General features: G+C 43.7%; 1 protein-coding gene across 1 annotated transcript; it reads right to left on the bottom strand.

Annotated features, from left to right (window-relative positions):
• LOC129819550 (TGF-beta receptor type-2-like) lies at positions 1-24,062 on the bottom strand. The gene is made up of 7 exons (XM_055875900.1): positions 23,644-24,062; positions 19,844-19,994; positions 18,927-19,117; positions 13,935-14,707; positions 13,365-13,506; positions 2,625-2,749; positions 1-2,414 (listed from the first exon to the last, which is right to left on the bottom strand). The coding sequence occupies exons 1-7, from the start codon at positions 23,714-23,716 to the stop codon at positions 2,154-2,156; spliced, it is 1,716 nt and encodes a 571-aa protein (XP_055731875.1). The 5' UTR covers positions 23,717-24,062; the 3' UTR covers positions 1-2,153.
• Positions 24,063-24,649: the final 587 nt, after the last annotated feature.

Genomic DNA, 24,649 nt, shown 5'->3' with positions numbered 1-24,649 from the left:
TTTAAAAGAGTAGAACACTGAAAGTCTTTAATTAAGGCTTTTAACATTATACATAGAGGGTTTTTGATAGAGATCTTTAATTGAGAAGGGATCAAGTTCCCTTCCTTGTCATTACATATCAGCATTCCCCTGGGTTTATTTGTTGGGAATCATTTTCCATTTCATAGCTTGGCCCTTTTCTCATACCGTGCTTCCAGGAATGAAACTTTCACCTTGGTTCTTGATATAGCTCCATTCTCCAGTCCCTTTTATCATCCAATGATGCCTTTAAAAATGTCAAAAAGTGCCAGTTGAAAACGGGTAAAAATTGTATTAGTGTATCAGTATTGACAGCTCTCTTTTTCCAGATACAATGGTACAGTACCCCTCTTTCCTATAATTGCACTGTATTGTCATCAAGAATATACAGTAACTGAATATACATTACCAGTCAAAAGTTTGGACACCGACTCATTCCAGGATTTTCCTTTGTTTGTACAATTTTTTACATTTGTAGAATAATAGTGAAGACATCAAAACTATGAAATAACACATATGGAATCATGTAGTAACCACAAAAGTGTTAAACAAATCAAAATATATTTTATATTCTTCAAAGTATCACCCTTTGCCTTGATGACAGCTTTGCACAATCTTGGCATTTTCTCAACCAGCTTCACCTGGAGTGCTTTTCTAACATTCTTAAAAGACGTTCCCACATATGATGAGCACTTGTTGGCTGCTTTTCCTACACTCTGTGGTCCAACTCATCATCCCAAACCATCTCAATTGGGTTGAGGTTGGGTGATTGTGGAAGCCAGGTCATCTGATGCAGCACTTCATCACACTCCTTCTTGGTCAAATAGCCCTTACACAGCCAGGAGGTGTGATGGGTCATTGTCCTGTTGAAAAACAAATGATAGTCCTACTGATCGCAAACCAGATGGAATGGCATATCGCTGCAGAATGCTGTGGTAGCCATGCTGGTTAAGTGTGCCTTGAATTCTAAATAAATCACTGACAGTGTTACCAGCAAAGCACCCCCACACCATCACACCTCCTCCTCAATGTTTCACAGTGGGAACCACACATGCGGAGATCATCCGTTCACCTACTCTGCGTCTCTCAAAGACACGGCGGTTGGAACCAAAAATCTCAACGCAAGTCTCTTCTTATTGGTGTCCTTTAGTAGTGGTTTCTTTGTAGCAATTTGACCACGACGGCCTGATTCACGCAGTCTCCTCTGAACAGTTGATGTTGAGATATGTCTGTTACTTATTTATTTGGGTTGCAATTTCTAAGGCTGGTAACTCTGCAGTTAACTCTGGGTCTTCCTTTCCTGTGGCGGTCCTCATGAGAGCCAGTTTCATCATAGCGCTTGATGGTTTTTGCGACTGCACTTGAATAAACTTTAAAAGTTCTTGAAAGATCTTCATGTCTTAAAGTAATGATGGACTGTCGTTTGTCTTATTTATTTGAGCTGTTCTTGCCATAATATGGACTTGGTCTTTTACCAAATAGGGCTTTCTTCTTACCTTGTCACAACACAACTGATTTGCTCAAACGTATTAAGAAGGAAAGCAATTCCACAAATGAACTTTTAACAAGGCATACCTGTTAACTGAAATGCATTCCAGGTGACTACCTCATGAAGCTGGTTGAGAGAATGCCAAGAGTGTGCAAAGCTGTCATCGAGGCAAAGGGTGGCTACTTTGAAGAATCTCAAATATATTTTGATTTGTTTAACACTTCTGTGGTTACTACATGATTCCATATGTGTTAATTGATAGTTTTGATGTCTTCTATTATTCTACAATGTAAAAATAGTACAAACAAAGGAAAATCCTGGAATGCGTAGGTGTGTCAACTTTTGACTGGTACTGTACATCATTTGGTATGCATAGCTATTGATAAAGTGCAAACAGTATTTAGTTAAGAGGGCTTTATATTTTCACCAGTCCAGTCATGGCTTTAATCCGTCTTTGGAGCAAATGCTGTAAATCTTTAAAAAAAAAATAAAAAAATCATGATATAAATTCCTTGCTGATTGGATTGTTCAGTTTTGTTCCCTTTTACATCCATGACACACAACAGCCAAACTGTTTGTTCCTTGGAGTCACAAGCAGGACAAATAAACAGAGCATATACGAAGAGACTCTCCACTTAAATCTCTCTCAGCTGCTTGGTTGATTGTAGTTCTCAGCCTCCCCAGCAGGGGCATTGTAGTTTCTGAGGCATACTTCCTTCTTCTCAATCTCTTCAAACTCCGTCACAGAGATGTCCTGGGGAATCTTCTCCTCTGAGTTGCTGCGTCCAGACAGCTTGTCTGGGTGCTCCATGTCGTTGAAGCGTTCGGCCACACACTGTGCAGTCAGCCTGGCCTCGGGGTCGTGGTCCCAGCACTCGTCTATCGTGCCGCACACCACCTGGATGCCCTGAGGGAGGAGGAGCGGAGCACAGAGACTTACAGTCAGCAGTGGTACACAGATACTGGAGTCGGTAGTGAGAGGTTGGCCCTAATCAGATTATTTTATGAAAAAATAGCTGTTGTAAAAAAATAAAAATAAATGTGCAAGGAAATTATGCAATAATCCATCTGAGAATGTGTGCAATATGCATAATGAAAGCAGCTCTTAGTTACTTACTGGGTGGTTAATCCAGCTGCTGGGGATCTCTGGCCTCCCTCTGTCTCTGAGAACGCTGTCCTTCATACTCTCCACACACGGGTGCTCCCTCACCTTACCGAAGGGCGGCTCGTAGTCCTTTACCTCTGTACACAAACACGGAGAGCCGAACATTTAAAACAGGAGCCAGAGAGATACAGAAGTCAAAAGATACGTTATAGGTTCATACAGTAGGTTCATAAACACACAGACAGAGCCACAGAGCAGTGTACTGTTTTCTGAATATTCAAATGTAGTTCTGGCCTCACTAAATGATTTTCCATGAAAGTGGACAATAAAGTATCATATCATATTGTATACTCAAACAGGAACAGAGAGATACAGAGATCACATAAGTCAAAAATGACATATGTTTTAGGTTTATAGGATCAGGGGCCTGGGAAAACCTGCCTGAGAGAAACAGTCAATATTATTGCATTAGATCTCAGTGAGAATGTGCTTGAAACAACTCACCAACTCAGCATTGGCTCAGTGTCAGCTATCTTATAACGAGGCGTCCAAGATGCTCGTCAAACCCCATGCAGAAATAAAGTTTACTCAAGGCAGAATTTCAAAGAGTTGGCTTGGGATGATGCCGTCTGGAAACTTTAGTCAATGGTTTGCAGAGAACTATTTATCTTTACATTGATCTGATCTGTCCTTTTGGTAGAGCAACAAATCAAACTCAAGTTCACTTTGAACAGTGGAGCTCTGGTATAAAAACATTTGTTTCAGAAAGGCCAAATTGGGTACTTAAAGTAGTCGGACAAATTCTGTGTAAGAACCAAGCGCTAAATGAAACTAAAAGTAATTTTCCAGATTTCCGACGCAAAAAAAAAAATGGTATGCCAGTAAGTAAATGATCCTCAATAGCTCCATATTGCAAAAACATTGGAAAATAACATTGAACAGACATGAGACAGAGCCAACTGAAAACAGCAGGGTTACTCGGGGGCAATGGCACTGTGGCATTAAGAAATACATCCATAATGAATACCTATACCGTACTGAAACTATTGCTTCACTTTTGCATTCGTTTAGTACTCACATCGTGAATAGAATGAAGACATGGAAATAGTATATGGATCATAATGAAAACCTTTACCATCTCACAAAACAATGATGAGTTGACCTGTTAAGTAAGCAGAGTCAAAAGGCCCAGCAGTCAGAAATGTGATTTTCCTGTGTTTTATGAATATTTCCACACTACGAGGTTGGAATAACCACGGTAACCATTGTGTAAGAGCTGCTTGAAATTTTCGCCTGTTTTGACGGGATGCAGTTTTGGCCTGCCAATTTTGACATCACCAGGAGGTAAATGAGTTAATAGACCAATAAGAAAGAAAGTTCCAAATCTCTCCAATAACAGCTAAGGATCAGTTTTCCCCACCTTAGTCAGATGACTCCCAGACAGTCCTAGCTAAATTCTTGCTTGAGAAATTGCTCTTTGCTAAGAAGCAATTTTTGTTTATTTTTGACCATTTTAATTGAAGTAAGGTATTTAAATGGGGCGGCTGGTAGCCTAGTGGTTAGAGCGTTGGACTAGCAACCGAAAGGTTGCAAGATAAAATCCCTGAGCTGACAAGGTAAAAATCTGTCGTACTGCTCTTGAACAAGGCAGTTAACCCACTGTTCCTAATCTGTCATTGAAAATAAGAATTTGTTCTTTACTGACTTGCCTAGTTAAATAAAGGTAAAATTGAAAAAATTACCCAGAAATGATTTGATATTGAGATAAAGATGGCTGCATTGGACCTTTAAAGCTGATCAGTTATTTCCCTGTACAGTACTGTAATACTATTCAACTGAATTCCGGCTGACAGATGAGAAACGCACAGTCCCTGCCCAGAAGAGAGGCCTCACAGGAAGTCCAGATGAACACAGACAGGAATCGGATGCTAGGTCACGGCTTGAGCCAACAGCTGACTCCACAGGCATGAGCTTCCTGTTTTTGACAAGAAGATTTCCCTCCTTTCAGTGTTTTAGCAAAAGTACACCCACCCGCCCACCCATCTGTCATTATTCAAGCGAGTAAAGGAATAGAGGTTCTTCCTTTTATTCCTGGTGTCCCGTGTAGCTAAGTTGGTAGAGCATGGTGCTTGCAATGCCACGGCAGTGGGTTTGATGTGGGTTTGATGGGTTTGATTCCCACGGGACAAGTATGAAAATGTATGCAATCACTACTATAAGACGCTCGATATAAGAGCATCTGCTAAAATGTAAACAGTTTCAGGGTTGTGTAATGGGAGCCTATAAAAAAATACAAAATTGTTTATCGTCTTATTCAAAAACATATGCCATTTTGGGAACTATTGTTTTCGAATAAACAATTTTGTATTTTTTTTTCATAGGCTCCCATTTATAGGCTCTCATGCTAAGTCCACACTTAAGGTCATTTTGTGGTCTCCACACAAGCAGTGTTTGCTAAAAAGGAAGGAATGTTCAATATTGGTTTAAGAAAGAAACTTTTTTCATGCCAACCAACCTAACATTAAATTCTGCAATGGATGAGACAACAACAAGACAAGAGAAAGTAGATAGTGGTTTGAGAAAAAAGTTTTAACACCGACTGGGTATATTTCTGACAACTGCTCATGCAAAGCAAGTGAGTTACAGTTGAAGTCGGAAGTTTACGTACGCCTCGGCCAAATACGTTTAAACTCAGCAATTCACAATTCCTGACATTTAATCCTAGTAGAAATTCCCTGTTTTAGGTCAGTTATCACTTTATTTGAAGAATGTGAAATGTCAGAATAATAGTAGAGAGAATGATTTATTTCAGCTTTTATTTCTTTCATCGCATTCCCAGTGGGTCAGACGTTTGCATACACTCAATTAGTGTTTGGTAGCATTGCCGTTAAATTGTTTAACTTGGGTCAAACGTTTCGGGTAGCCTTCCACAAGCTTCCCACAATAAGTTGGGTGAATTTTGGCCCATTCCTCCTGACAGAGCTGGTGTAAACTGAGTCAGGTTTGTAAGCCTCCTTGCTCGCACACGCTTTTTCAGTTCTGCCCACAAATTATCTATGGGATTGAGGTCAGGGCTTTGTGATGGCCACTCCAATACCTTGACTTTGTTGTCCTTAAGCCATTTTGCCACAACTTTGGAAGTATGCTTGGGGTCATTGTCATTTGGAAGACCCATGTGCGACCAAGCTTTAACTTCCTGACTGATGTCTTGAGATGTTGCTTCAATATATCCACATAATTTTCCTTCCTCATGATGCCATCTATGTTGTGAAGTGCACCAGTCCCTCCTGCAGCAAAGCACTCCCACAACATGATGCTGCCACCCCCATGCTTCACAGTTGGGATGGTGTTCTTCGGCTTGCAAGCTTTCCCCTTTTTCCTCCAAACATAACGATTGTCATTATGGCCAAACAGTTTTATTTTTGTTTCATCAGACCAGAGGACATTTCTCCAAAAAGTACGATCTTTGTCCCCATGTGCAGTTGCAAACCGTAGTCTGTTTTTTTTAATGGCGGTTTTGGAGCAGTGGCTTCTTCCTTGCTGAGCAGCCTTTCAGGTTATGTCAATATAGGACTCGTTTTGCTGTGGATATAGATACTTTTGTACCTGTTTCTTCCAGCATCTTCACAAGGTCCTTTGCTGTTGTTCTGGGATTGATTTGCACTTTTCGCACCAAAGTATGTTCATCTCTAGTATACAGAACCCTTCTCCTTCCTGAGCGGTATGGCGGCTGCGTGGTCCCATGGTGTTTATACTTGCGTACTATTGTTTGTACAGATGAACGTGGTACCTTCAGACATTTGGAAATTGCTCCCAAGGATGAACCAGACTTATGGACGTCTACAATTGTTTTTCTGAGGTCTTGGCTGGTTTCTTTTGATTTTCCCATGATGTCAAGCAAAGAGGCACTGAGTTTGAAGGTGGGCCTTGAAATACATCCACAGGTACATGTCCAATTGACTCAAATGGTGTCAATTAGCCTATCAGAAGCTTCTAAAGCCATGACATCATTTTCTGGAATTTTCCAAGCTGTTTAAAGGCACAGTCAACTTAGTGTATGTAAACTTCTGACCCACTGGAATTGTGATACAGTGAATTATAAGTGAAATAATCTGTCTGTAAACAATTGTTGGAAAAATTACTTGCGTCATGCACAAAGTAGATGTCCTAACCGGCTTGCCAAAACTATAGTTTGTTAACAAGAAATTTGTGGAGTGATTGAAAAACAAGTTTTAATGACTCCAACCTAAGTGTATGCAAACTTCCGACTTCAACTGTAAATGAGGATGACCTGTTCAGTTAAGGTCAGTTAATGATGTTATAGAGTATTTTTAAAGCACATTTCACTTTCCTATTGACTCACATATCTGTATTAGAACTGTTAATGAAGAAATCACCTTTTATGATAACTGACAAATTGACACATTGAGATTCATCATACATCAGCGTGGTCAGATGACGCAGATGGTAAGCTACAGGACTGTTTTGCTAACACAGACTGGAATATGTTTCATGATTTTCATCCAATGGCATTTGAGGAGTATACCACATCAGTCACTGGCTTCATAATACGTGCATCGATGACGTTGTCCCCACATTGACCGTATGTACATATTCCAACCAGAAGCCATGGATTACAGGCAACATCCGCACTGAGCTAAAGGGTAGAGTTGCCGCTTTCAATGAGCAGGACACTAATCCGGACGCTTATAAGACATTCCGCTATGCCCTCCAACGAACCATCAAACAGGCAAAGTGTCAATACAGGACTAAGATTGTATCCTACTACAGATGTGGCAGGGCTTGGAAACTATGGATTACAAAGGGAACGCCAGCCGCGAGCTGCCCAGGGATTCAAGCCTACCAGACAAGCTAAATGACTTATATGTGTGCTTCAAGGCAAGTAACACTGAAACCTGCATGAGAGCACCAGCTCTCATGCAGTATTAAAAAAAAATAATAATAATAAAAAACTCATCACTAAGCTAAGGACCCTGGGACTAAACACCTCCCTCTGCAACTGGATCCTAGACTTCCTGACGGGCCATCACATCTGCCATCACATCTGCCACGCTGATCCTCAACACTGGGGCCCTCAGGGGTGTGTGCTGATTCCCCTCCAGTACTCCCTGTTCACCCACGACTGCATGGCCAAGCACGACTCCAACACCATCATTAAGTTTGCCGACGACACAACAGGGTCACCGACAACAATGAGACAGCCTATAGGGTGGAGGTCAGAGACCTGGTGGTGTGATGGCAGAACAACAACCTCAACGTGATCAAGACAAAGGAGCTGATCATGGACTACAGGAAAGGAGGGCCGAGCACACCCCCATTCACATCGACGGGGCTGTTGTGGAGCGGGTCGAGAGCTTCAAGTTTCTTGGTGTCCACATCACCAACAAACTATCAAGATCCAAACACACCAAGACAGTCATGAAGAGCGCACAACAACGCCTATTCCCGATCAGGAGAAAATATTTGGCATGGGTCCTCAGATCCTCAAAGAGTTATTCTGCTACACCATCGAGAGCATCCTAACTGGTTGCATCACCGCCTGATATGGCAACTGCTCGGCATCCGACTGCAAGGCTACACTAGGGCATCACTAGGGCCAGCTTCCTGTCATCCTGGACCTCTATACCAGGCGGTGTCAGAGGAAGGCCCGAAAAATTGTCAGACTCCAGCTACCCGAGTCATAGAACGTTCTCTCTACTCCCGCATGGAAAGCGGTACCGGAGCACCAAGTCTAGGTCCAAAATGCTCCTTAACATCTTCTACCCCCAAGCCATAAGAATGGTGAACAGTTCATCTGTACGCCGCACATTGATTCGGTACCGAAACATTTATTTTATTGTGTTACTTTTTTTTGTTTAGTTTATAAAAATCGTAAATCTTTTCTAAACTTGTATTTTTCTTGAAACTGCAATGTAAGTTAAGGGCTTGCATTTAACTGTAAGGTCTAAACCTGTTGTATTCAGCGCATTTGACAAATTCAGTTTGATTTGATTTGAACAAGTGAATCCAGAAAATGTCTCAACATTCCCGCTCTGTAGTTCACCATCGACTTCCTCTTGCTGGTTTGTAATGTTGATACAGTACATTTTTTGGCAGCTCAGACATGGGTTTCCATAGATTTAGACTACATGGCCAGCCTCTCTCTCCCTCATGCTATTAACCATCAGGTCTAAGTCTGGTTTCCCGGTTCAAAGCCTGACCTGTTTAAGTTACTGTGCGGCCCCAGTCATATGTTTGTTACAATGACTCATTCTAGAGACTCCTGTTCAAACTGTACCCTGTGGTTGAGAAAGCCATGCACCGCCTGAGTATATCTGAACCACAACTTGCCAGTTCACAAGTCAAATCAACTTGTGTTAGTCGTGTACACATATTTTGCAGATGTTATATCGGGTGTAGCGAAATAAATGCTTATGTTCCTAGCTCCAACAGTACAGTAACACCTAAAAATACAATAAGATAAATAAATGCTTATGTTCCTAGCTCCAACAGTACAGTAACACCTAAAAAATACAATAAGATAAATAAATGCTTATGTTCCTAGCTCCAACAGTACAGTAACACCTAAAAATACAATAAGATACATAAATGCTTATGTTCCTAGCTCCAACAGTACAGTAACACCTAAAAATACAATAAGATAAATAAATGCTTATGTTCCTAGCTCCAACAGTACAGTAACACCTAACAATACAATTTGACCAATGTAAACCCATCGACATATAGTACCCCTCATGCACATAGGAATGTGGTATTACCTGTAGTCATCATACAGTAGTTTGTACTGGTTATTTTCGAGTCCACTATCTACAGTATAGTAGATATTAGGATTTCAGTCAACTTAAATAAATCAAGAAAACAGATCCTCATGGAGCTAACAAAAGTTTGCTTCTGATCCGAGCCAAAAAAGTAACATGAATCTGTTTGAGACAGCTTGACAATCACGCTTGACACTCTTTCCCTCCCTCTTGGAGAACGATAAACTATTCTACTTCTCTCCTCTGATGGTTTTGATTAAGCTGAGAGTTTGTGGCGATGGCTCTGACCTTGTTTTATCTTCCTCACAGGTTAAAGCCCTGGGTGACAGACAGGCAGCCAGCCAGACAGGCAGCAAACCAGCCAGGAAGCCAGACACAGACAGCCAGACAGCCAACCAGACAGACAGGAAGTAATACCCTTACGAAAAAAAACACATGACTTTCATGTGAACACATGTTTTCATGTGATCACGTGATCGTATGTGAACAAAATGGCACCTTTATTTAACTAGGCAAGTCAGTTAAGAACAAATTCTTATTTACAATGACGGCCAACCCCGGCCAAACCCAGACGACGCTGGGCCAATTGTGCGCCGCCCTATGGGACTCCCAATCACGGCCGGATGTGATACAGCCTGGATTCAAACCAGGTACTATAGTGACACCTCTTGCACTGAGATGCGGAGCCTTAGACCGCCTCTCGGGAGCCCAACAAATGAATGTCGTAGCGTGTAAAGCAACATGTGATCACGTGAAACCACACGTGAAAACTTGTGATCACATGTGAAGTGTTACAAAACACATGATTTCACGTGAAATCATGTGATTTTCCACATGTGAAACCATTTTCTGTAAGGGTACAGGCAGAAAAGACAGACAGACAGCTTACCAGACAGCTAGCCAGACAGACAAACAGACAGCATGGGGCCCATTCAGGTTTGAGGTGAGGCCATGACATCTGGATAGCAGCTGTCCTCCTCCACTCTACTCTAACCCTGTCTTCTCCCTCAGGGGAGTGGAGGAATTTCTCCTACAGTGGGATGGTCAACACCACTGTTCTCCCATTCCTCCCTAAACCAGCCAGTGAACGCCCTCCTGTCTTTCCTGCTCCTAATTCCAGCCGTGCAAATTATACGGGAAAGACATTTCGGGAAAAAAGAGACGGCCCGGGACGATGTATTTATTACTTTCTCCCACAGTTGATTCTTTTTACTTGTCCTTACTTTTACTTTGAGGATAAAGAATGCATAGTGACGGCTGCTGCTACTTTCTCTGAGGTTGTGACTGGCCCTGTTGACAGACAGGGCGCGTTCGTACCGCGTGACAGATCCCAGATCATACGAAAGGCCCCGAAACTGTGACAAAGTGGCTGACTGACTGCCTGTGTGGCGGTCTGCCAGGCAAGGCAGTGAGACAACGGGAGCTTCTGACATCTGTCTGCTGAGGCACTGAGGCAGGTGGCGGCTGAGACAGACAGACAGACAGACAGACAGGGAAGCCATGGCGGCTTCACCTACCCACTCATTATAATGAGGCACTGAGATGTGTCAGTCTGACTGTGTTTGGGGAAGAGGGAAGTGTTTGTGTTTTCCAAGTTGAGAGGAGTTTTATGCCATCTGCTGTGTGTGTGTGTGTGTGTGTGTGTGTGTGTGTGTGTGTGTGTGTGTGTGTGTGTGTGTGTGTGTGTGTGTGTGTGTTCTCAGGTGAACAGGGTTTTATGCCGTCAATATTGACTCACCGAGGATGATAGCATGGGAAGTTTTTATTGAAAGGATGACAAGTAGTAGAAATACATGTACTGTATATGTAGCTGTGTGAATGCCAGTTTCGCAGACAAAGATAGTAGCAGTTGTTGAGTTAGTCATTCTAACTCTGCAAACATTTTACCCCCAAGGGAATATTCAAACAAACTGTCATTGCAGCACAGTAACGTTACTACACAAAATAAGGCAGCTTCTTGCTGTATCAAGGTGGGAGACTAGCTAAACTCCAGCAGTGATTTAACCTTTCAACATGGGAAAGTCTCCTTGGGCTTTCCTACCGCACTACACATTTCAACACCTCCACTTTTATCAGAACACACGCCAATCTAGGGGAAGACGAGTGGTATTGGTGGGCGAGATCAGACTAAGCCAAAACACATGGGTTATCCCAATTGCTTCTCTATCCACCGGTCCTATTCCCATCCAGGGGTAGGAAGGCGCCGCGCTTCCCCTCTCCCGTAAATCTATGCTATCCTGTCCTCTCACCACTGGCTGTCTACAGTGCCAGCTGGAATAGTCGTGGATGGTGGATGTACGTAATGTCATGACATGGGGAGATTCATTTATTACTGTAGAGTATAGGCCCCAGCACAAGATACTGCTGAGAGAGAGAGACAGACAGACAGACAGAGAGAGGGGGATAAAGAGAGAGAGAGAGACAAACAGACAGACAGAGACAGAAGAGGGAGGAAGACAGGGAGACAGAGAGAGAGAGAGAAAGCGAGAGAAAGAAAGCGAGAGGAAATTGACTATTTTCATTTCAGAGGTGTACCCAATGGGCACACATACAGTATTCTTTCACCCCATGCCATTGGAAGGAAAATGTGAGAGGGTATAATAGGCTGATCATTCGGCCATGTTTTCCTTCAGAGGGCTCTGTGGCAGCGCTACCGCGGTGACAGCGCTAAAGGGGCCCCTAGGTACCAAAGGGAAAACAGGAAATGGCCGCGCTGGAAGCAGGCGTGCACCAACACTAACATTCAATCAACATTCTGACACAAATGGTCAAACAGGATCACCCACAAGACAAAATGGACCACAGAGACAGAGGGAAGTGAAAAACAAATTCCTCTATGTTATACAAATTATGTCCCTGTGGCTTGCCGTAGGATGCCCATTGGATAATCACCCATTTGTATTATTTGCCCATATCCTGGCCCTGTTGTTCAGAGAGATGACAAACAGGAAGAATGGTACATTAGTGAATAGAAGGCTCTTGTTCTTTGAGAACTAACAGAGAATTAATCGTTTTTTGACACGTTTTGGTTTCTCTGAAATGTTTCCCACACCACAGTAAGTAACGGAGATGTGAGACAGTGGCTGTGTGAAAGTGCACACTTCGGGAGAAGGGTGGAGAAACAGGACACACCCACTCCCTTTACTTCCTTTGAGTGAAGGGCATCATGGGAAAAGGTGACCAATGTGCATAATAGGTGGCCATTACACTATAAACACCTTAAAGCGGTACTACCAGCCCGTTACGGTAAAAACTTGAGGGATGGTACTGGAGAAATCTAACCACTCCCAAATTCATTGAAAGAGCTATGGATGCAAGGACTGACCATCCATGATATCACAATGATGGTCGTAACCATTTTTTTAGGCTATATAGAGTTTGTTTACATTGACTTTGTTTACAAGCATTGGAGTAAAACAAGCATAATGGACCTTTACAGAGAAGTATACTTATTCCTTTATATCACTTACACAAGGCCACTACTTCAAATCAAAATATCGCCTGTCAATTGGCTACTGTCTAATGCAGCTCGGTCACGTGTGTCACGACTTCGACCGAGGCAGGCTCTCCTTCCCGTTCGGGTGGCGTTCGGCGGTCGTCGTCACCGGCCTATTAGCTGCCACTGATCCTTTTCTCCCCCTCCCTATGTGTTTATTGGGTTCACCTGTTTTGTATGAGGGTTAATTAGTTGGGCTTATTTAATCAGCCGGCATACACGTTTCTTTGTGCGGGATTGTTTGTTTGTAAGTGGTGGTGTTTGTTTCGTGCATCGTGTTTGCTGTACTGTTTTCGTATTCCCCGTGTCTGGGGTTGTTTATGTGGTCACCCAGTGTGTTAGTTGGGTGGCCTAGTTTTCTACATGTTCATTAAAGAACATTTGGTTATTGCACCTGCTGTTGCCTGCGCTTGACTTCCACTCCGACACCCAGGCCTTACAACGTGATTGGTCAGATATCATGTGGTGTTACTTTACCTCCAATGGCGTTGCACCTGGAGGTGATCTCCCACAGTACCAGGGCCATGGAGTAGACGTCTGTCTGCTTGAACGACTCGATGTTCTCCAGGTTGATCCTGGACTCCAGCACCTCAGGGGCCATGTACCTGGCAGTGCCCACCTGTAGTGTGAGACTATTCTGTTTTATTCTGTTCCGTTCTACGCCATTCTAATGCTATTGATAGTAGAATATGCATGATTGCTTCCAGTACCATGTAACGGTACAATTCAACTGCAGTTTTAACTGACAGCCTGGGATGTTTGTCTAATCACTGTAATAAAGCAAAAGGCCTAGCAGCACTTGCTCTATGGATATCATTAATATGTTGTCCAGAAGAGGAACCAGTATGATAAAATGAGCCAGACACTAGTGTGTCTGAAATGGCACCCTATTCCCAAAATAGTGCACTACTTTTCACCAGAGCCCTATAAGCCTTGGTCAAATAAAATGGCTCCCTTTTCCTATATAGTGCCCTAATCATACAGAATATGGTACCATTTTGGATGCAGCCTAAGTAGAAAGGAGAGACAGGAGAGAAGAATCAGTACCTGTCCACTGTTGGCCAGCTCGTCCACAGACAGCGAGTTGTCCAGACGCAGACCCAGGCCAAAGTCACACAGGACGCAGGTGAGGTCCCCCTTCACCAGGATGTTGGAGCTCTTGATGTCCCGGTGGACGATTGGCACCTTGTAGCGTCCGCACAACGTGTGGTCACTGTGCAGGTGGGCCACGCCCCTCGCCAGCGACCCGCCCAGCACCCACAGGTCGTCCCAGCTGATGACGTGGCGCGTCAGGTACTCCTGGAGGTTGCCCTGGGGGTGGTAGGCCGTGATCAGCCAATACTGTTTCTCCACCTTACGTTCCTCTGCTGTCAGGAAGTGCAGGACGTTCTCGTGGCGCAGGTCGGCGTCCGAGAAGATGTCCTTCTCGTTCTTCCACGAGGCATACTCTTCATCGGCGAAAATCTTGACGGCGACGGTCTCGAAGGGCTCACCAGCTCCCGTGGCGCCCTGCTTCAGCTTGGCCTTGTAGACCTCAGCGAAGCGGCCCTTGCCCACCTGGGAGTCCAGCTCGATGGGGAGGAGCTCCGTGTTGTGGTTGAGGTTGTTGGCGTGCGTGGAGCTGCTGTCCGAGCCGTCGTCGTCCATCATGATGGCGCGGCCGTCGCTGAAGTCGAGCGGCGTCTTCTTGCGCTTGGCACCGGCGTGGCGCTGGTGGTAGATGCGGTACCAATAGAAGGATGTGATGACCAGCATGGCCAGAACCAGGAGAGGAACCAGGCTGACCAGGATCACCGACACCACCTGGGAGTCAAGAGAGTCTGGGGTGGAGAGGAAGGACAAGAGAGAAACACAGAGACAAGGCAGATGTTATAGATTAGTTATACAATACATTGCATACTCAGTAAAAAATATTGTGGAATATTCCTCTTTTATTTCACCTTTTATTTAACCAGGTAGGCTAGTTGAGAACAAGTTCTCATTTGCAACTGCGACCTGGCCAAGATAAAGCATAGCAATTCGACACATACAACAACACAGAGTTACACATGGACTAAACAAAACATACAGTCAATAATACAGTAGAAAAAAGAAAACAAAAAGTATATATACAGTGAGTGCAAATGAGGTAAGATAAGGGAGGTAAGGCAATAAATAGAACATGGTGGCGAAGTAATTACAATATAGCAATTAAACACTGGAATGGTAGATGTGCAGAAGATGAATGTGCAAGTAGAGATACTGGGGTGCAAAGGAGCAAGATAAATAAAATAAATACAGTAAGGGGATGAGGTAGATAGATGGGCTGTTTACAGATGGGCTATGTACAGGTGCAGTGATCTGTGAGATGCTCTGACAGCTGGTGCTTAAAGCTAGTGAGGGAGATATGAGCCTCCAGCTTCAGTGATTTTTGCAGTTCGTTCCAGTCATTGGCATTAGAGAACTGGAAGGAAAGGCGACAAAAGAGGAATTGGCTTTGGGGGTGACCAGTGAGATATACCTGCTGGAGCGCGTGCTACAAGTGGGTGCTGCTATGGTGACCAGTGAGCTGAGCTAAGACGGGGCTTTACCTAGCAGAGACTTGTAGATAACCTGTAGCCAGTGGGTTTGGCGACGAGTATGAAGCGAGGGCCAACCAACGAGAGCGTACAGGTCGCAGTGGTGGGTAGTGTATGGGGCTTTGGTGACAAAACGGATGGCGATCGATTGAATAGCATGCATTTAGTTTTACTTGCATTTAAGAGCAGTTGGAGGCCACGGAAGGAGAGTTGTATGGCATTGAAGCTCGTCTGGAGGTTAGTTAACACAGTGTCCAAAGAGGGGCCAGAAGTATACAGAATGGTGTCGTCTGCGTAGAGGTGGATCAGAGAATCACCAGCAGCAAGAGCGACATCATTGATGTATACAGAGAAGAGAGTCGGCTCGAGAATTGAACCCTGTGGCACCCCCATAGACACTGCCAGAGGTCCGGACAACAGGCACTCCGATTTGACACACTGAACTCTATCAGAGAAGTAGTTGGTAAACCAGGCAAGACAATCATTTGAGAAACCAAGGCTGTCGAGTCTGCCAATAAGAATGTGGTGATTGACAGAGTCGAAAGCCTTGACCAGGTCGATGAATACGGCTGCACAGTAATGTCTCTTATCAATGGCGGTTATGATGTTGTTTAGGACTTTGAGCGTGGCTGAGGTGCACCCAAGACCAGCTCTGAAACCAGATTGCATAGTGGAGAAGGTACGGTGGGATTCGAAATGGTCGCTAATCTGTTTGTTAACTTGGCTTTCAAATACCTTAGAAAGACAGGGTAGGATAGATATAGGTCTGTAGCAGTTTGGGTCTAGAGTGTCACCCTCTTTGAAGAGGGGGATGACCGCGGCAGCTTTCCAATCTTTGGGAATCTCAGACGATACGAAAGAGAGGTTGAACAGGCTAGTAATAGGGGTTGCAACAATTTCGGCAGATCATTTTAGAAGAAGAGGGTCCAGATTGTCTAGCCCGGCTGATTTGTAGGGGTCCAGATTTTGCAGCTCTTTCAGAACATCAGCTATCTGGATTCGGGTGAAGGAGAAATGGTGGTGGCTTTGGCGGGTTGCTGTGGAGGGTGCTGGGCAGTTGACCGGGGTAGGGTTAGCCAGGTGGAAAGCATGGCCAGCCGTAGAGATAAATTGTTGAAATTCTCAATTATAGTGGATTTATCGATGGTAACAGTGTTTCCTAGCCTCAGAGCAGTGGGCAGCTGGGAGGAGTTGCTCTTATTCTCCATGGACTTTACAGTGCCCCAGAACTTTTTTGGAGTTAGTACTACAGGATGCACATTTCTGTTTGAAAAAGCTAGCCTTAGCTTTCCTAACTGCCTGTGTATATTTGTTCCTAACTTCACTGAAAGGTTGCATATCACGGGGGCTATTCGATGCTAATGCAGAACGCCACAGGATGTTTTTGTGCTGGTCAAGGGCAGCCCCCCAGTTTGGTATATTCTACAATACTTATACAATTATACACCTCAACAACATTAGAACTCCTCAGTGCTCATACTATACTCTAAAACTTTAGCATATTTTCACAAGAGCCTTTTCACTCGCTATGAGTAGCTGGGCCAGCCACAAGGGTCAAGATCAAAGAAGTCTGTTTGTTTATTGACCTTAAGTGCCCACTGCATAGAAAACAATGACCACAAAGGACTTTGTGGGATACAATTTTTTATTTAACTAGGCAAGTCAGTTAAGAACAAATTCTTATTTACAATGACGGCCTACACCGGCCAAACCCGGACGACGTTGGGACAATTGTGCGCCGCCCTATGGGACTCCCAATCACAGCCGGATGTGATACAGCCTGGATTCAAACCAGGGACTGCAGTGACGCCTCTTGCACTGGGATGCAGTGCCTTAGACCACTGCGCCACTCGGGATCCCTCAATACATGACGTAGCCTATACTTTGACATTTGACATTTCAGCTGTGCTTGAACGTCACACACACTATACATTACACTCCAATTCCCTTCAGCACTAGGAAATCAACAGGAAGTAGCCAAGTAGCTGTGTCGTCTCAGAGCATCTTGCTACGCGCAACGCAGCCCACTCTTGTCCGGCAAAGCAGAGGAACCTAACACTTCCATGAGGAATGTCAATAAGCATCTGGAAGCTACGAAGCTGAAGTTAGCTTGCTGGTCTGTTAAAACACACAAATAGGCTGTAACCATGCCCCAGTCAACCACATATTGTGTTCCCTTTATAGACCTAGTCTATGTCTGATTTTTAAGGAGCGATGTCGGTGTCCGCTAGTCCCAGTAATCTGGTGAAAGTGTATGCATATGCTATGTTTACAATCCTATGTCTGGGGATGGCAGAAGTCTCGTAAAACCATAATAAAGCACAACATGTCAGATCAGTTAGGATTTGAAGGGTTGTAAATGAGTCGTTGACACGTATGTGAAACAGGCTGGGGTGACTGCTGGTGCTCTGTAATTACAGACAGAGATACTGTATTAGGAACACGTTTGGCAGTTAAGGATTGCGTGTGTACCGGCGTACGTGCATGCATTTGTGTGTGTGTGTGTGTGTGTCTATGAACGTGTGTGTGCATACAGTACAGCAAGTGCCCGTCTAGCCCTCATTCGCTTGCTCCTTTTTTTTCAGTCAGGAAACCACACGTCTGAAATTTTCAACATGGCCCCAGTGGAGTTTGTTTTGGTTTTCTCAGAGTGAGAGAGAGAAGCGATCCGTCACATAAAACCTGTCCCTGTGCCTCTGCCATCTCTCAGTGAATACGGCCCACAGAGGAACGTTTACGAGTTACTACCCCCGGGGGGGTAGGTTCGGGAACATTGATTGTATTAATACATGCAATGTGCTGTTTTTCACCTGTTATTTCCGTGTGTTACACTACTACGTACATAATGCTTCGAGTGGGCAGTGTTGTCATACGTTTCGTGGCGAGCGTGAAGTTTGACAGTTTGCAGCAGACCTATCCATCCTCCACGGTGAGGGGAAATGTTTTTCCATGACGTCGTTGATCGCCATGTGCAGATGCTTTCAATTTTGGCCTCTGGAAAGCCAGGTCTCGAAAATGTACCTCTGTGTTATTGCTGCTTGGATGCTGTAGTCAAAATACATAAGATTCCATGGCCAAGATTAGAACGAGAGACTACAGCCAAAATGCCTCCACCATGCAAAACCTGTTTGCAATCTTGTATTTGGAGGGTGTACAACAGTACACACATGTTAACATTCAATACGTGACACCTTACATGACAACCTAATAAGGAATTGCATAAACGTTCATTACTTTAGAGTTACGTCAAAGGTGTTGGTCAACTATGTCGTCAATTGTAATGACTAGCCTACATTACACAATCTTAGCGATGACATAACAGGTGACATAGCACCACATAGGGACTCACAGAAGGTGAAGAAGTCATGATCGTTGCACTCGTATGACCAATCACAATGCCCACAGAAGGCCATCTTCAGCATGACATAACAGGTGACATAGCACTACATATGAGGTGACATAGCACTACATAGGGACTTACAGGGAGTGAAGAACACGTGGTTGTTGCACTCGTCCTCGGAGCAGGAGCAGATGAAGAACTGGGAGCCCATGCCATTCCTCTCCCTCATCTCACACTTGCTGTTGTTGTAGTCCTCCAGCATCAGACCATGCAGCTTCTGGGCTGGGTTGTGGCATATCGTGTCTATGGTGACGTTGTCAACTCTCTTTCTCCTGGAAACAAGACAACAGGAGCCATTATAATTACACTACAGTTAAGTGATGAAGGAAGTTATAGACAGTAATAAAAAGGGAAAATAACTTGACTAATTAACACATTGCAGTCTAAGCATTATGGTAATGATTTGATACAGAGGTTATCCTGAAGGTGCACAAATGAACCTACAAAATGGGCTACTCGGGTCTCTTGCTGGGTGGTGTGTAGATTGTGTAGTGCAACCCATTTTAAGAGGTGTTGCTGTGAACATGACATTAGGAGTTCTGCTGACTTCAGTTCCTACTGCTGTAAATCAAACATCAAAATCAAATCAAATGTATTGGTCACATATGCATATTTAGCAGCTGCTATTGCGGGTGTAGTGAAATGCTTGTGTTCCTAGCTCCCCCAAAAATGTCAATGAGAAACAGTGGCATTGCCTTCCCGCTTCGAACAGGAGGCCAAATCTAGTTCTCTACTTTTTTAACATTCACATTTCGCAACTATATTTGGGTTAGTGGGTGGGGCACTTTTGGGTTTGGCTACTTAGTTAAACCTTGTTGAGAGCAAATGTCGTTTTTAAAATGACAAAGCACCAAGCAAGATTATGAATTCCCGCTCTGTCGCTCACTAACATGGTCGTAGTGTGTCACCGAACCCACTACTACTGCTCTCCTGAGGTCAAGTTTAAAGGTCATTCCAACTCCCAATGAAATATGATGAGGGCTGCTGTAGTCACTCACCAAATGCTGACACACACGTCCTCTGGATGGGGGCAGATGGATGTGATGCCACAGTCGGTCATACAGCTCCCTGTGCCCGTACAGCTGGTAGACTCCACGTCACAGAACTTACACAGAAGCTTCAGCTTCAGCATGTTCATTGACGAGACCCCTGGGGCGGAGACACAAAGGGGGAAAGACATGTTAGATTGATCGTTTACAAAAGGGATATGGTTATTTGAGGCGGTCAATAGTTGGTTCGTTTAGGTCACTCATGTGTCATCTCATCCAATACGTTCACTCTTTACTGCAGCACTTTCCTTCAGCATACCACCCTACATCGCACTGCTGGATTGCCTCTGATGCTAAGCAGGGTTGGTCCTGGTTGTTCCCTGAATGGGAGACCAGATGCTGCTGGAAGTAGTATTGAAGGGCCAGTAGGAGGTACGCTTTCCTCGGGTCTAAAAAATATCCGGTACCTCAGGCCAGTGATTGGGGACATTGTCATGTGTAGGTTGCTGTCTTTTGGATGGAACGTTAAACGGGTACCCTGACTCTCTGTGGTCACTGAAGAGCCCATGGCAATTATCGTAAGAATAGGAGTGTTAACCCCGGAGTCCTGGGAAAATGACCAATCTGGCCATCATGGCCACCTAATCATCCCCGGCTTCCAATTGGCTCATTCCTTCCCCCTCCTCTTCCTGTAACTATTCCCCAGGTCATTGCTGTAAATGAGAACGTGTTCTCCGTCAACTTACCTGGTAAAATAAGGGTTAAAAATAAGAAAAAATGTCGCGATTACAAATGAGTACAGTTCACTCTGAGGGTCTAAAACACAAGATAAGAACTTTGACCGGGATTTAATTTGATCGTGGTAAATGTTGCAGATGTTTGCTCAATTACCTTTAAAAATGTCAAGCGCACTATATAGCACCGTTTTGGATTGAACCGCGGCCTTTGATTGCTGTTATTTGGGCCTAAACTGTATTAACCTAACGAAGATGATAACTTTGCTCGACTTGGGAAACTGACATCCCCCTCCAATTACACAGACAAACAAAAGGCAGCAAACACCAGAAAGGTGAACTTTGCCATCGAATACATTAATATGGACATTTCCTACACTGGAAAAGTATGGTCTGTTGAACATCAGTGAGTACAGTGAAACCTTCACCTCGTATCTCAGTCCAGACTACGTGAAGGAATGTATCATTTACTGAGAGACTTGACAATTTCCCTTTGAAAATAATATGTGAAATAGACCAAACGAATGTTCATTTTGGGTACTATGTATTACTCCAAGAGACAGTTGTTTAAATAAGTGATACATTTTTTTTTTTTTTCAACATTCATTCTCCAATCCATTCATTTCAATTTAACATGTACAGTCATTTTTCAACCATATGTAAACTATTTCCCCAGAGCCTAAATTCTACTGTGAACAATCAGCACATTCCGCGGTGCCATCCATCTGCCATGGTCGTGTTCAGACTTGACTTCACACGGGGAGTCAGTGGTGGGATGTGTCCCTGTTTGTGTGTGATAGTCATCTCTACTAAGACAACCGCCAGACAATACAACAAAAACAAACAAAGGGAACATTGAACATCAGCAACATCTCTCAGTCGAGTAGTCTTCAATTTGCTCATTTGTGTCTTGCCAATTCACTGTGTGAATATCAAAGACCAGGACGTAATGTCGGAGTGTGTATTTGTGAGAGAGCGAGAGAGAGAAATGGAGAGATTTTGCACCAGAGAGAGTACTACCACATCACTCCCTTCTTTCTCATTTGCTCTCCTTCCAGACCTCTACGGCGTGTCTTTAGCATGAATAAAAACAGAACCTGACCGTGTTCAGACACTCTTAATAGCTAAGACAGAGGTGAGGTGAAATGACATAAAAAGAGATGAAGGAGGGAGAGATCTTACAGACTGAATTTGACGTCACTGCCACATAACCACGCTAAATTCGAAGTGTAACAGACTGCACGCATAGGAAGAGAAAGTTCAACCTGCTACTTGCATCAGCAGTGTCCTCGTGACACGACCGATAGTGAAAGTGGGTTATTGGCCGTTAACTGGGCCTGTCTGCATGTGCAGCTCAAGGATTTCCTCTTGAAGAATTTCCGTCGCAGAGAGCGGAGTTCAGCCAAGCGAAATGGGGGAGGCTTGGGGGTTGTGTCCCAAATGTAACCCTATTTCACAAATTGTAGTTTACTATATAGAGAATAGGGCGCCATTTTAGACGCAGCCTGGGTCTCCAGTGTATTGGACCGGCTGGCAAGGGGGCGAACCTGATAAAGCCACTTTGGCAGGTCATGTGACCAGCCATGTCAAAATAATCACCCCTCTCTCTAAAGTCGGTACAGGAGAGAGAGCAAATGAGGTTCTCTTCCCTCCGACTTACTCACAGTGCAGTAGTATACTCGATGTTAGAGAATATCAAGGTTACTGACTTAGGAGAGAATGTTTGTACTCCTGTACCAGGACAAAACGCCTACTGTAGCTGCCTGTACACAATCTGCAGGTTAGAGTAGAGCTGTGGCTTGAAGCAACAGAAATACAACCTGCAAGACTGAAAAGCAGAGTGACTGGAGCAGATCTAGAGAAGCCACATGCACTGCAGGTGGCAGCATTGACACAGCAGTATAGACAGTGAAGTATCCATGGGGGCAGGATATTGCAGACGGATATTAGGCTATCTTCTGTTATTCCTGTTTTTAGGGTGTACTGTACATGTCTGAGTTGATCCATTTTAAACAAACCAATAAAGACATTAAGATGAAGTACTGCAGAGGTGTACGATTTAGAATTTGGCCCGAGGTGAAGTTTGTAGTCCGTTATAGAGTTATAACAGAACGGCTAAGAATTATCTTGGGCTGAGAGCTGGTAGTAGAGAGAGAGAGGTTGTGGAGTGAAAAGTAATTATATCATTAGAAAAACTCCTCTCAAAATGTATGCCATTTTAGCCCAAGGAGACAGGCTATGGTGGGGATGAATGCTGTTAATTGTCACCTATGGCAAAATATAATTGCAGATGTGGGGGAGAGAGGATTATCAAAGCTGTTTGGTGCCATTGGGACTGGGTTGGAGTTGGAGGGGCAAATAGATGACAATTTATGATGTGTCTACCTTGCAAATGATAGACCAAATATAATTCCCACTTCCAGTGTCAACAATATACATAAGAATGAAAAGTCCCATTGGTAGGACCACCATGCAGGTTTTCTCTTGCAACAGGTGGTGTAACTAAACCTCCTCCCACTGTGTTAAGCAAGCACTTTAATACATAGGCCTACTTCCCCTTTGCAGAAACATCATGGCACACACAAATTATTTTCTGATATGATTTCCTCTTGGAAAATACTAGCGCTCAATTGAAGTATTGAAAGCACATTGTCATTATGCTCATAGGGTCATTCCATCCCCACTTTAGTAAAACATTTGAATTTGGGTATAAATGTACCACAGTTCCTGAGTTTCTGATATTGAACGACACTGACTGCGTAATTTGCATACATTAAATACTATGCATTCAAATTCGCAGTACGAGGCAAACAATATATTTGCGAGTTTTAGGTCAAATGAGATGAACATTTTGCCTTACACCAAAATGTAGAGCTGGATTATGTTTGACCACCTGCTACAAAAAACTGAATGGCAATTAGAAGTTATAATTTGGGGAAACAGAAACACGTGTCAATGTTACTAGCGGTCAATAACCTCATAAATGTTTCAATAATTACTTTAAACCAACGATAACACTATAGCCAATCAGCACAACATTCATAGGCTACTTGAAACAACGTTTTAAAAACTCACCCTTCTGTTCTAGCAGAACACTACCAAAGAGTATCGTTCCACACCAGAAAGCAGAAAACCGAAGTAGCTCCATTTAGAAACGGATTACAAACTACTCTTCTTTTCATTTACTAAAAGCTTGATTACAGTAAATATCCAGACTTTAATTCGAGACGTTCTTCGGATTTATTTTTCAGTCTGCCTGTTGCTCTCATGCGTCTCAAGCAACCCTGGGTTAAAGTAAATAGTGCAGTCAGAATTCGCCGTATATGAGTCAGACAGTATGTATGCACTTTCATGAAACAGGAAATCTTCAGAAAGGGCAGGACTGTTTTTTCTTCTTCTTTAGCTACTTCTGAACTGCTGGGCTTGTAGCTCACTGGTCTTGAAACATGTTATTATGAGCACAGCGTTTATCGGGAAGGCAAAACTTGAAATGACACCGCTCCAAAATAGATGACAATGCTTTCGAAAGAAGCGAGGAGAGGTATACATCCAAACAAAACATATGAATTTAACACGTCTCTACTTACAATTATGCAACATTTTGAATCATTATTTACATTTTTACACACACTTCACTTCACTGTACCATAGCACACACATTATTGATCAGACAAAATATAGCTGTGTCTGATGTCCACAAACATAAGAACAAATGACATAACTTATTTACTTGCTTCATTAGCACTTTTTCACATGGACCACTCAAACAATTTGTAAAATTTGTAAAAGACTCCAGTCACTCCAGTCATAGACTGTTCACTCTGCTACCGCACGGCAAGCGATACCAAAGCGCCAAGTCTAGGTCCAAAATGCTCCCTAACAGCTTCTACCCCCAAGCTATAAGACTGCTGAACAATTAATCAAATGGCCACCCAGACTATTCACATTGACCCCCCCCCCCCCCCCCCCCCCCCCCCCCTGTTTTTACACTGCTGCTATTTGCTGTCTATTATCTATGCATAGTCACTTTACCTCTACCTACATGTACAAATTAACTCAACTAACCTGTACCCCCCCGCAC

This window comes from Salvelinus fontinalis, chromosome 22 (genome assembly GCF_029448725.1).
Source record: "Salvelinus fontinalis isolate EN_2023a chromosome 22, ASM2944872v1, whole genome shotgun sequence".
Classification (NCBI taxonomy): Eukaryota; Metazoa; Chordata; class Actinopteri; order Salmoniformes; family Salmonidae; genus Salvelinus; species Salvelinus fontinalis.
The sequence above is the reverse complement of the archived record's forward strand: the minus strand, read 5'-3'. Positions and strand labels throughout refer to the sequence as shown.

Coding starts and splice junctions, on each gene's coding strand:
- LOC129819550 (XM_055875900.1), bottom strand. CDS start 23,716: ATGGAGCTACTTCGGTTTTCTGCTTTCTGGTGTGGAACGATACTCTTT. Junction 19,995..23,643: donor TGTTCTGCTAGAACAGAAGG/GTGAGTTTTTAA, acceptor TCTCCGCCCCAG/GGGTCTCGTCAATGAACATG. Junction 13,507..13,934: donor AGCTGGCCAACAGTGGACAG/GTACTGATTCTT, acceptor CTCACACTACAG/GTGGGCACTGCCAGGTACAT.